The 12,465-nt window shown below is 50.8% G+C and overlaps 3 protein-coding genes across 3 annotated transcripts; 2 read left to right on the forward strand and 1 right to left on the reverse strand.

Moving 5' to 3' along the window:
* Nucleotides 1-98: 98 nt before the first annotated feature.
* GGI43DRAFT_408220 (succinate dehydrogenase assembly factor 4) lies at nucleotides 99-967 on the forward strand. The gene has a single exon (XM_083206333.1). It carries the CDS (start codon nucleotides 345-347, stop codon nucleotides 762-764), a length of 420 nt encoding a protein of 139 aa, XP_083059605.1. The 5' UTR covers nucleotides 99-344; the 3' UTR covers nucleotides 765-967.
* Nucleotides 968-1,045: 78 nt separating this feature from the next.
* On the reverse strand, nucleotides 1,046-4,953 carry GGI43DRAFT_82537 (histone deacetylation protein Rxt3-domain-containing protein). The gene is made up of 2 exons (XM_083210365.1): nucleotides 2,623-4,953; nucleotides 1,046-2,564 (listed from the first exon to the last, which is right to left on the reverse strand). The coding sequence occupies exons 1-2, from the start codon at nucleotides 4,773-4,775 to the stop codon at nucleotides 1,328-1,330; spliced, it is 3,390 nt and encodes a 1,129-aa protein (XP_083059606.1). The 5' UTR covers nucleotides 4,776-4,953; the 3' UTR covers nucleotides 1,046-1,327.
* Nucleotides 4,954-9,389: 4,436 nt separating this feature from the next.
* Nucleotides 9,390-10,893, forward strand: GGI43DRAFT_408226 (carbon-nitrogen hydrolase family protein). The gene is made up of 3 exons (XM_083206334.1): nucleotides 9,390-9,759; nucleotides 9,829-10,271; nucleotides 10,327-10,893. The coding sequence occupies exons 1-3, from the start codon at nucleotides 9,590-9,592 to the stop codon at nucleotides 10,707-10,709; spliced, it is 996 nt and encodes a 331-aa protein (XP_083059607.1). The 5' UTR covers nucleotides 9,390-9,589; the 3' UTR covers nucleotides 10,710-10,893.
* Nucleotides 10,894-12,465: the final 1,572 nt, after the last annotated feature.

Raw genomic sequence — 12,465 nt, forward strand, 5'->3', positions numbered from 1 at the left:
CTTGGCATATTTGTATCACGTACTGCTACTATTGCTACCAACGTTCACCCAAGCTGCAAGCTGCATTTATTCCTTTTAAAGTCGAAAACAAAATACGCTTTACAATATTTAAAAAACAGCCCTAAAATAGTAACGGCAGCTAACAGATGTTCCAGCTGTTAAACATCTCCAGCACTGGACTTAACTAAGCACCAGCTCAATGCTGTTGCCCCCACCAGCCTAAACCTCGGCTATCCATCCGCCTTATTCCGCCATCGTCATCGCCATCACTTACTCATCCCCAGCTTCATCCTCACAACTCCAACTCTTCCACAAACACCACCACAACCACAAAACAAACCAAGATGCCTCCTCTTCGACCCCTCAACCTCCGCCTCCCCTACCTCCTCAACCAATCCTCCCACCGCCTCTCATCAACATTCTCCTCCCGCCCAGCGCCCCCCAAGCTCCCCGCCGCCCAACAAGCCGAATTCGAGCGCCTCCAGCGCGCCGCCGCAGTCTCCTCCGCCTTCCAGGAGATCCAGACTCAAACTCCTCCTTCTACGGAAACTCCCCGCCACGCAACAAACGTCGCCGCCACAACGAATTCCAACAGCAGCGACGGCGAGAGTTCGCTCAACCAGGGCCTGTTCCGCGGCGCGCCGCCCGAGTTTGAGGGCGACAAGAATCCCAAGACGGGAGAGATTGGCGGACCGAAGAATGAGCCTTTGAGATGGGGCGGTGATGGCGACTGGAGCTATAATGGAAGAGTGACCGATTTTTAAACATGAAAACATGAAAGGAATTGGAAAAGATTTTGTGTACGATACGAAAAGGTTGAAATGCATTGCTACGGACCGCTTCTGTAGCTTGAACGAAATGATTTCACTACAAAAGAGAGAGAATCACACAGAGAAAAGGAATATTAGGTCATCATGAATCAGAGAAGATACCAACGTCGCCTAAAGCGACTTGAATTGTACACTATAACAACAAATAGACCTGAAACGAATCATGTACCATTACTATAGCCACACACACGCATCATGATGAGTAGAGAGAAGAGGGTATGTCTCCAATGTCCCAAATGAAAAGAAAAAACAAAAGCCTTTTTTTCCCCACAGTCTCCTTGGAAAACAAGAAATCATCAAGCCAATTTTGTCCTTCCCGCTAAATTTTGTTTTACCCTTCCGTCCAAAATACACAAGCTCCCCGCAAGCTTCCCTTCTCCCTTAAATGATTCCTTCCTATGCAGAGCAAAAAGCCTTCGTAATAGTCGTTAAAAATGATAATGAAATGAATTATGGAAGTAGAAAAAAATAAGAAGCCGAGGGGAGACAAAACAGGGCTACTTTTCTTCGGCAGCAGCCACCTTTTCTTCATTTCCCAAGTCTCCCATCTCAACGTCCTTGTCCTGGTCATGCCCTTCAGACTGGGCTTCGCTCATCTTCTCGTCGGGCTGATTTTCCTTGTCGCCTTCGCTGTGTCGGCGCTTTGCATCTAGAGAATCGTCTGCGGGATTCTTATTCGCCCAGTTGCCAGAGATCTCGCTGCCTATGCTGGGCTTAGCATCCAGAGTCTGGCTCTTAGCAGTCAATCCCGTAATCATTATATAATTGACTGCCTGTTCTCTCATGCGCTCTCGTCGGCCCTTTCCGCGCAGTCGAGCTTGGGGCTGAGCTCCATTCTGTACCCAGCGGATGCTCTTGATCATGTAGCTTAATCCATCGTGGACTGCGTGTCGAGATCCGTATTCGCCGCCAAATTCTCGGCTTGTAATACCGTAGCGCGTAGAGGCACCGTATTTGACCAGTCGAGGTAATATCAAAACAGTGACGTGTAGATCGCGCTCGGCAGGGACGGCCATTGGGCCAGCGACAGGAGGCGCTGAGATGAGACCTTCGGATGTGGCATTCGCAGACTCGCTTTCTTGGTTTTTAGCCTTTCGGCGTTTTGTCTCTCCATTCGCACCTTGATCCAAATCCAATAGAGAAGTGTCGACATCTTCGGTCCATTCTCCTTTGATCCATCCTCCGTGAATGCATGCCGCCACCACATCTGAGTCGTCGGTATAGACATCCGTGCCCCATATGAACGCTCTCGCTGTAATCTCCTCTCGAGCAATCGAAGATAGGTGGATGCGCGATACTTTGACGGTCAAAGTGCAGTTCTCTTTGCCCTTGATGAGATCATACGGCAGCGGCTTCGGGTTCGACGAGAAGCCCCGGTGGGTGGGGGTGTGCGGGAGCAGTCGTCCTGCTTTCAGCTCCGGCTCATAGATGAAATCGCCCAAGTGGTGGCGGGGATGGCGAGCAACCTGCTCCAGCACAGCTTTGGATGACACAATCGTTTTCGGCTTGGGTGGGATTGGCGCTGGAGGGCTTTGGGCGGTCTTTGGAGCCTGCGCAGGCTGTGGTGGTCTCGCTGCATGGTGGTGGTGGTGATGATGATGATGGGGAGCAACAGCTGGTGCCTTTTCGGTCGGAGAGGTAGTCGGGGTAACGCCCTTGAAGTTCTTGAACGTGGTAATTCCAACAGTCGGAGAGGCAGCCCCTTCGGGCGCGTGGTGGTGATGGTGGTGGTGACTACCAAAAGGTTAGCTAAATGTTTACGCGCAAAGACATAAAAGAATCGGAAACTTACTGATGATGATGATGCGCATGTCCCCTCATGCGCTTCGCACCACGCCCCACTGGCGTCAACCTGCCCGAGCTTTCATCATCACGGTTGTCTTCTGTATTCAACTTGCGCCTTCTCCCCCTACCCTTGGTCGCACCATCTGGACCCGCGTCCGGTGCTGGGTTTTCAGAGTCCTCTCGCTTGGCCAGTGCAGCATTAATGTACTGGGCCATTGGCGCAGACGTAACCGGGCTCGACACGCCGCTCATGCTTCCCACACCGCTGCCTATACCCGCAAACATGCGGCCAAACTCGCTCTTAATGCCTGGCTCTGCGGCAGGTCCAGGCTGCTGAGGCTGCGCACCTTGAACAGCTTGTGGGAGCGGGGAGACGCGCCCTTTACGGTTAATCTCTTGGATAGCAAGCAGATTGCGCTGATGGATGCCAGGTCCGCCCGCCGGGTCATCGACATTCCTGTTTCGTGAGGGATCAAACTGATGGTGACCATGGCCGCCAGCGCCACCAAAGGGCACGGACGAAAGAGACGGGGGCGCTTCATCGAGAGGTCGCGATCTAGGTGGCTGTTGCTGCTGCTGTTGTTGGGAGTGGTGAAGCTCCATTCGAGCGCGATCCGGAGACTCGTGTGGCTGAGGCGGGCCAGCAACACCAGACGAGTTGGGGGGGTAGGCTGGATGTGAGGCTGGAGGGAATCTCTCTGGAGGCGCTGTCGGGTATGCTGAAGGGTTATGGGGTGCGTAGGGTCCAGAAGTGGGAGGATAGTCCGGGTGAGCGCGTTGATGCTCAAGGGTTGCGGCTCTGTAGTTTACTTCGGGTTCGGGTCGTCCCCAGCGAGGGTCCCGAGGATCGCGTCGGTCAAGCAGCTCGGCAGGGGGTGGGCCGTAGGGGGCAGATTGATGTACCGGGGGTTCGCGATGCGCCTGATCATGTGGCGGCGGAGGATGTCGATTCAGATCGCCTCCGGAATATGCCCGCTCCCTGCCTTCTCGCTCCCGCTGTTGCTGTTGCTCTAATCCAATTGTAGCTGCCCTTTCTCTCTCGGCCCTGTAACGATCGTCGTAGGGATACGGTCTTAGGCCGGTCCTATCGCCATACTCCATACCTGGTGCCGGCCGCATGCCTTCTTCCCGGCGACCATAAGCATCTTCTGGCCCCGGCGCCCTCCCGATATCCATTGGCCGTGGTGGCATCGCTCCGTACGGTCTAGATTGCGCAGCATTCTGACCAGGAGGAGGTGGCCCTTGCGGTATCCTTGCTTGTTCTCTCGAAGGGTCGACTGAGCTTGATGGATGCCGTGAGTGGTATGGCTGTTGTGGCTGCTGCTGCTGCTGCTGTTGCTGCTGCTGCTGTGGTGTGCCATATCGTTGGACATCTGGGGGCGTGGCATAGTGGCCTCGGGGAGAAGGCGCAGCACCGACTCGGGGATCGTATGGTCGCTGGAGCTCGGGGGTTTGAGGACGTCGGAATGGAGGGTATTCGGAGGATGCAGAATGCATTCGGGGCGAGGCTTGGATAGACGATGCGAAACCAGGACCAGAGGTCGAGGCTGATGTTGGAGCCGAGTGCGAAGAGTAGTGTTGAGCTGATGACGCTGGAGGCTGGGCATCTCGCGAGGCTGGAGGAGGCCCGCCAAGCATGGACGAAATCGACATGGAGCTTCCACCATTGGACACCGAGCCAGATCGTGCGATGGAGCTCAGCGCGGGCAGCTCACGGCCAGAGGGAAAAGCGCTTGGTGGCCCAACAGCAACTGGCGGTGGCCTGGGCGGAGGCGGTGCGTATCCCATGACGGCGTGTGGCTGCTGATGCTGATGCTGGTGCTGCGAGTGCGGCCCCGGCTGCTGGGGAGGCGACGTGGGCGGTGGCATGTTGCGACTGAGCTCGCGAGCAGTGGGCAGCGATGAAGCGCTCTGGGCGCGCGAATGGCTGGGCTCTGAAGGATAGTCGCGGACGGCGTGCGAAGGGCGGTGGTAGGGCGCGTCGGAGATGCGTCGCTGGTGCGCAGCATAGGCTGGGCTGGGGATGCGATGCGATGCTGCGGCCGCGGCTGGCGGTGGCGCCGATGCGTGCGAGGATGGAGGGAAATGCGGTCGCGATGCCGAGTTGCTGTGGTTGTGGTGATGGTTGGGGTAAAGAGCTGGCGACCGTCTTGGATCCATAGTGCCGAAGTTTTGGCTGGCTAGCTCGAAAATTCCGACCCGGGCCTGCGGAGCGATCCAGCGGCGATCAATCAGTTCAGACTGTGTGAGGCTGGGCCAAGCTGCCAAGCCCTGTGCAGCAGAGGAATGCGAGGCGAGGGCGCAGAAGAGGCTGTCAAGAGACGATGATTGTGCAGAGTTGGGTCTGGAGTCTGGTAGTGCCGCCGAGTAGCTGCAGAAGGTCGCCCGTGGACATGCACCCGGCAGCTGCCGTGGTTGGCAGGCGTCGAACCGAAAGTTTTTTTTTGTGACGGCCGGGCTAAAGCAGTGCGAAAAAAGCTGCTCCCTGCGTCACGATTAAAAAGCGAGTGTTATGGATGGGATGGGATGGTCAGAAAAAAAAAGTTGCGGGCCAGCCACTGACAGCACGAGATCGCCAGGCGCTAGAAACCTTCAGCTCAGCGCCAAGCTCCCCCTTTGTTTCGCCCGAGCAGCCGCAATTCAGCTTGAAAAAAAAAACGGCGGTTGATGGCGGCAGAGCCCAGTCCACTTTTCCTGGCAGAAGGCAAAAAAGAAGTTGTCATGGAAGAGGAGGCTCGAGGCTGGAGGGAAAAAACCAGATGACACGCACGGCAGCGGCCGAACAGGCCAGTCAGCCGTGCAGGGATGCCGAGCTTCTCCCCTGTTTCTCGAGCTTGTTGGTGCACTGGAGTTGGGCGCGAGCGTGACGAGATGCGCGAAACTTTGGTGAGGGGGAGCCAGACCCCTTGGAGGAGGCCAGTGGGGGCCACTGTAGTAGCGCCAGTAGTGCTGGTGGTGGTGCCAGTACCAGGTACGTCGTTTCGTATGCCGGCACTCGCGTGTCCTCTTTTTTTTTCTCTTCAACTCTTCTCGGTGGTGATGGTGGTGGCTCTCAATTCATATACTGTATATATGAGAGGAGAGGAGAGGGGAGAGGGGAGAGATGCTTGATGGATTGTGAGGTTATTGGTGATGATGGCTATTGTCGGCGATTTTGGTGCATCGTGGATGGCTGGGAGCTCGGACTTTTCTCGCTCGCTTGCTGGCACACTCTTACACTCTTATTCTGAGACAAAGGATCGTATAGCCGTAGTAATTCGGTGATGGGAGTGGCAGAATCAGTTTCGCGTATTCTAATGAGGGATTCAGCTGGTTTTCAGACTCTCGTCACCCTCAAAATCTGGCGATGCGAGTTGCAAGAGACAGACAGACAATGGCGGGATCAGAATTGCGAGCACAGAATTGGCTTGGAGCTAGTGGGCGCGGATTCCGGGGCAGGTTTTTGCTTGGCGCCAACGCAGGAGCTTTATGCGGGGAAGCTCCCACAAGTGGCTGCTGCAGGGCCGCCATAGGTAGCGCTTTGGCGGGCTGCGTGTACCGCACAGGTACTGCCTGGGCCACGCCGCTGCGGAGAGTTACCTGGCCATGTCTTGCTGAGCTGCCGCCAGCCTAGCAACAGCAGTAAAAGCCGAGTGCCTGTAGCATCTGATGTATAAAATAGAACTACAGAGAACGACAGAGCAGCGGTGTCTTTTCAAACTAAAACTGCTCTGTTTAACCATTTATGAATGCTACATCTATGCAATAGCAGTATATTAAACAAAAAGGGCTGCATGTGTGCATCACAAGAGCACATGTTGCCTTACTGGGTTACATGCTACTACGCCTCCCTCCCTCCAGGATGGCTGTGAAAATGGCTCATTGGCCGCGAGTTCCTGTAATCGAAGCTCGAACAAAAATCAAAAATCAACAAGGCACATGGATAGAAAGGTGAAATACGAGTAGGGTCTGCGCTGCTCTCCCAATCTCCACCTCGACGCGCGACATCTGAGACAAATTCGAGGCTGACGATGGAAGAGATAAAAGACCGGAAAAACTCAGGGATGATCGACTTGTCCTAGAGCCCAAAATAAGATCGAATAGGAGAAGGACAAAATTCAACGAAACGAAACATCTTGCTGTGTGACAGTCTCTTTACATACGAGATTCTGCTGAGCAAAAGAGGCGCGTTGTCAGGTCTGGCCACATATAAACAAACAAACAAAACCGCCCACTCAGCAGCTAGACCCCCTTCAGGAACCCGGCCAGGCCCCCCTGGTCGCATCAGAAGCCGTCGATGCGCTGGACGAAGCTAAGGTCGATATCATGCACGCATTATAACCGACGCGGAAGCCCTCAAGGCGATGCTCAGTGGCTCGCCAGGCAGCCCGCATGGAGCTGGACCCTTCACCGCTGGACCAGACGCCCGATTCGGGGCAATGGGGCCGGCAAATGACGGGCAACGACGTTGATTTCATTCCATCGTTTGCTCCTGTTCTTTCTATTTTGGTCAGACGCATGTACGTATGCGCAAATTGTTTCTGTGCTGCTCTTCTTTCAGTCTTGCTCAGTGACATGCCGAGTCTACGAACCCCTGGCTTGGCTGGACATGGCTGGCCCCCGCAAAAAATCAAGGTTTTCTCGCACAAGAAAGAGACTTTAAAATGATGAGAGAAAGCATATGAGAGCGAAATAAGGGTCTCAGGGCACGTGTAACAAAAGCAAAAACTACCAAAGTGGGCTGGTGGTGGGGAAATAGCCCCTCGAAAAAATGGAAAAGGTGGTGAGAGAAAAAAGAAAAGAAAAAATTGGGCAGAATTGCCATGTTCTGGCGGTGAAAGAACGGCTGCTTGGTGGCACCAAATCAAACAAGAAAACAGATCACTTCTCATTCTTACAGGCTGCCTGCATGTCGCGTAAATGCACGACCTCATGCGTGTCGACGGAGCACGCAATTTATGGCAAACGAATGTTGCTGTGCATACACATGAAGGTTTGATGCTACTGCTTTTAGTAGCTCTACTAATAGCACTACAGTGGACTTTTCCTGAGGGCAAATCTTTCGTTGGCGTCACTGCCTATGCATGCATGCTGCGGGTGGGTGTGGACGCGTTGGGCTGCGATTCTCTTCGCCGTGCGTTGACGGCTCCACACAGCCATGGCAACTGTGTGACACCAGATTTGCGTCTGTTTCTTGATATGGACGAGTGTGGGGTTTTGCGTTGATGGCGGGAAGAAGAGTCTCGGACGCCCGACGTGCCGCTGCAGAACTGATATGTTTAGGTTAACCGTGAGGCCTCACCAGAATATGTCTTGATATACGAAGCATATGATGAGGGATTAATCTCGCAGCACGAAAGCATTGCTAGCAATCATCATCTCAGTATCTTGCCACGAAATTAAAGCCAGCCATGATTACCAATGTGGAAATCCGTGTGTGAGCTGGTGCAACGTACCATGCCTTGCCCAAGCTAGATAAGATGTCTTTCTCAATTGTCCAAGCTTTGACATTTCCAACATTTAGCCTGCATCCTATACTGCAGCTGATGAATGATTAGTAGGAGCTCGTTATTAATTCACATGCAGAGAATAGAGGATATGTTCCTATACATGGTCCATTCTACTGCCCTCTCACATTGACAAACTTCTTGACGATGTTCTCATTCTCAGTTTCCTGCTTATCATATCCAAGATCATGCACTTGTTTTATCTAGTAGATACTCGGCCGATAGAACAAAGCTGGATACAAGGTCCCCAGCTATTATGCATATCTCATAGCCATATCGTCTAGCCAGCTTTGGGCAGTAGAATAAAGCGATATCATGCCACTAACAATGAATAATGCTCTGTCTCACGGTGGCACTATGTGTTTGCCCCTCGGAGCTGATGTAAAAGCGTGCATGCGGATCGTTGCTTTTCACCTGTACGTGCCCATTAGTGCACAACTCAGACTGCCAAGCCGGAAGAGTGTTTGTCTGTGTTACCACGATAAGAACTCTCCCTACGTTTAGTCTATGGATAGCCTCATATTTGTGGCGAGCTATCACATAAGATAGCATGAACTTGCTCTCATCTTTGCATTGGTAACAGCACCCGGCGCTATCTTCATTAGAAGAGCGTCAGATTAGACAGTTTCTCACATTAATAATATGCTCAAAGATCTCTCTTCTAGTAGAATCCTGTCTTAGTAGCTACATATTCTCTACTAGACTCTCCCGGGGATTGTACGTCTTTAGGGCGACACTCCATGATAGGGAACGCTATGTTCACTCTCAGCTAATTTATCTTAAATTCTCTAAAGGTAAGCTTCTTGGTGTATCTGCGAAAGGTCCTTTCTTTCTTTCAGAGAATCAGAAATATTAATCACCGAGAGCCGGTGCAAGTTCATGAAATATGACCAGGAAACTTGCTTTTGCATCGAATCTTTGCTCCATTTGTTGATTCTGTACGTTATCTTTCAACCACCGATACCGCGCACTCAGTATAAATAGATATGTGTGAGACAAAGCGTAGAAATGAAGAACAACAGTGCATGGTGACAGCTCGCACACACCTAAAATGCGCTCAACCCACCACGCAGCAATGATGGGAACGCTCTCCCCTATTAAACGCTTGACAGGTCGGCGACGCCCTACGTAGTGGCGTATCTCCATCTGCAGGGCTTCATCAATGTTTGCGAGGCACATGCACCACTAATATCAAAGCTCCGAGACACCTCGCCATACTCAAAAGCGCCACCATGCGCTGCGACAAGAAGCGAAATGAGGGGTTTGGCCCAATTGTAGCAGGATATGAGCTCTGTTCACAAGATTAAATTACAAATTGATGCGTCTGAATGTTTGAGAATGCAGTCACACGGTTGGAAATCAATTTGTAATATCGTTCGTTTCGTCATGTATATAGCCTCCCTCTTCTGCCACTGGCGAAGCTCAAGGTGAGAAGCTATTCTTCTATCACACACTCTTGACATCTCCGCGAATAAACCATCAGCCATCATGCCTTGTCCTACTGTCCGCGTTGCTGCGACCCAGGCTGAGCCCGTCTGGTTCGACCTTCAAGGTGCCGTAGATAAGTCTTGTAAGCTCATAGAGGAAGCGGCCTCGAAAAATGCTCAACTTGTTGGATTCCCTGAAGTCTGGATTCCAGGCTATCCATGCTGGATTTGGTGAGAAAGGACTTATTCAAATAGCCTTCCATGTCCAATGAACTAATTCCAATTGGTGCCATAACTTAGGTCTCGAAATGTTTACTTTGATCTAAATGTTCAGTATATCAAAAATTCCCTTCGCCTGGACTCTCCAGAAATGCAAAGAATCCAGGATTGCGCCCGTGAAAACAATGTCGCAGTCTCTTTGGGATTTTCGGAGAATTGCAATGGTTCACTTTACATCGCTCAAGTTCTAATCGGACCCGACGGAGAGATTAAAGTCCATCGGCGAAAGATGAAGGGAACTCACATGGAGCGCACAGTATTTGGTGACGGCTCTAGTCACGCTTTACAGAACGTGGAAGAGCTCCCATTTGCCCGCGTTGGCTCTCTGAATTGCTGGGAACATTTGCAGCCGCTCCTTAAGTATAACGCGATCACGCAGAACGGGGATATTCATGTTGCGGCTTGGCCGCCTCTGTCAAACGACGTTGTTGGAGATTTCGGCGCTTACTCTATGACTGCAGAAGGTGCGTATTAGCATTCTCCTGTTTCGTATGCTAGGCTTTGCTAAATACCTTGAAGGATCTAAAACACTCTCGCGCACTTATGCCATGGAATCTGGGACGTTTGTGCTGCACTGTACTCAAATCATCACTGAAAAGGGGATCAAGGCCATGAAAATAGGTGGACAAGGTATAATGTCAGCTCCAGGAGGTGGTCATACAACCATCTTTGGCCCGGATGGTCGAGTTATGACAGAATCCATTCCCGAAGATAAAGAAGGTATTATTTACGCTAATTTGGATATGGACGAGCTGGTTCGAAACAAAATGTTTGTCGACTGTACGGGACATTATAGCCGCCCGGATGTTCTGTGGTTGGGTGTCTCACCTGAGATTAAAAATGTAGTCAGGCCGCAGCGGGTAGAAGTTGCCCGAAACACTAATGAACAAGGTGACTGGTAAGTAATAGGAATCGGATTGAGAGCATACAGCACTCCTTATGAATGATAGCCTGGAGAAGCCGGAGGGAAGGAACTTATGCAGTGCTAGATAGTCTGAACAATAGGAAGACTAGGCGAAGCCTAGGAAATGACTCGAAGTGAATGAGATATGAAGAGACCAATTGAAAATATGATTGAGACCCAGCTATGCAATAGTGTTAATATATCAATAATATGCGGATACCATTTGCTGAGTGATGTCATTATACTTAGTAACATATGCGAATACAGATAAAACACAACTTGGGCATTTCTTCAACACCACAAAGCTTGAAAGCGAACTACAGTATTTGGAGTTCTATTATTAGAAGTAGATACTAGCCGATGCGTTTGCGATCTCAATTTCGCTTATGCGGCCGGTTGTGCCGAAGACAAGATGACGGGTCATTTTCAAGAGCATCAGTCAGCACGTTATCGGGACGATACATGTATACTACTTCTCAACACCTTGTGTCGGGAATTGCGCTTCAGTCCAGAGTTTTGTCAACGTGAAAGTTTGCAGACCATGATTCATCAATACGGGCAAATATGGATTAAATTGATTGACAGCACCCGTCTGGAATCATATATTTTGCCGTATGTGTCAGAGCTATGGGCTAATTCTAATATAAATCAGCTTGACAATCTTGTTTATCGGCCAAATACCACAATTCTCTGCTCCCGACCGTCGGCAAAATCTCTAGCCCGGTGTAGCCTTATGACATCGGCATTAGAGTTGTCAAAAAGATAACATCGATCGTTATGGTTGTAGGATGACATATCCCAAGAAACAAGGCGAACGAAGAGCAGTGCTTAGTAGAGTACCTATCTGACTAAGGTGTGGCGTGTGACTCTGATGAATGAAGCAAAGAGCTTCATCTTCTTATAGGCGTCATTTATACACGCTAATCTCCCGCTACGGGCGAATAATCCTCCCGAACGTTGCTATTTCTGTCTATCGGCCTGTTATGCCCCCGGAAGTATGTTTGCCATCTCGCCGCTATAGAAGCTCACCAGGCTATTATATCATGCTGCGTAACTTGTGAAATATGGTATTAAATGCACAGCCGCCTTCTTGGTTTCACAATGTGTATTCAGTATTATCTAGCCATTTAATTGTTCAGAGAATTAAAAAAAAATACTATATCCATAAAGAAGTCATCACGATGCGACGTTACGGAGTTACATTACCGGTGCTTCTCTTGACACTACTAGGTAGGCGATATCAGAGCAATGTGGTATTGCCATAGGCTAAGTGGCGTAACTGCTGACAATCCCAGCTTCAAGTTTAACTCTTGCACAAGAGGTTGACAACAAGATTGAGAGCAGACAATTAAATGATCCTGGCCCGGAAAGCTTCAAAATCTGGAACCGAGAACGAAATGCGCACGCATGCATCATGTCCATCGTCTTCATTGTGCTCTACCCTCTCGGCGCAATCTCTCTCCACCTCCCTCTCCTGCATATCCCATATCTCAGAAACACATATCTTCAAAACAAAGTCATGGCGATGCACGTTCCAATTCAGCTGATAGGATTTGTCATGATGATTGGAGGTTTTGGTCTCGGCATCAAGATTGCATCCCGAGTTGGCTATCTCAGCCATCCAGTGCGCGCCCACGTCGTCATCGGTTTCATTGTCGTTTGCACAATCATACTATTTCAGCCGCTCCTAGGCATCTTGCAGCATAGATACTTCAAGAGGACGGGTGGCAAGAGCAAATTTGCATATATGCACC

Source organism: Trichoderma evansii, assembly GCF_050947405.1.
Source record: "Trichoderma evansii strain SZMC 28006 chromosome Unknown GGI43scaffold_13, whole genome shotgun sequence".
Taxonomy (NCBI): Eukaryota; Fungi; Ascomycota; class Sordariomycetes; order Hypocreales; family Hypocreaceae; genus Trichoderma; species Trichoderma evansii.

Bases quoted from the DNA above. Each gene is read 5' to 3' on its own strand.
- GGI43DRAFT_82537 (XM_083210365.1), bottom strand. From the start codon at position 4,775: ATGGATCCAAGACGGTCGCCAGCTCTTTACCCCAACCATCACCACAAC. The intron at 2,565-2,622 runs GTAAGTTTCCGA...ACCTTTTGGTAG, and splicing joins CATGCGCATCATCATCATCA to TCACCACCACCATCACCACC.
- GGI43DRAFT_408226 (XM_083206334.1), top strand. From the start codon at position 9,590: ATGCCTTGTCCTACTGTCCGCGTTGCTGCGACCCAGGCTGAGCCCGTC. The intron at 9,760-9,828 runs GTGAGAAAGGAC...GCCATAACTTAG, and splicing joins GGCTATCCATGCTGGATTTG to GTCTCGAAATGTTTACTTTG. The intron at 10,272-10,326 runs GTGCGTATTAGC...AATACCTTGAAG, and splicing joins TTACTCTATGACTGCAGAAG to GATCTAAAACACTCTCGCGC.
- GGI43DRAFT_408220 (XM_083206333.1), top strand. From the start codon at position 345: ATGCCTCCTCTTCGACCCCTCAACCTCCGCCTCCCCTACCTCCTCAAC.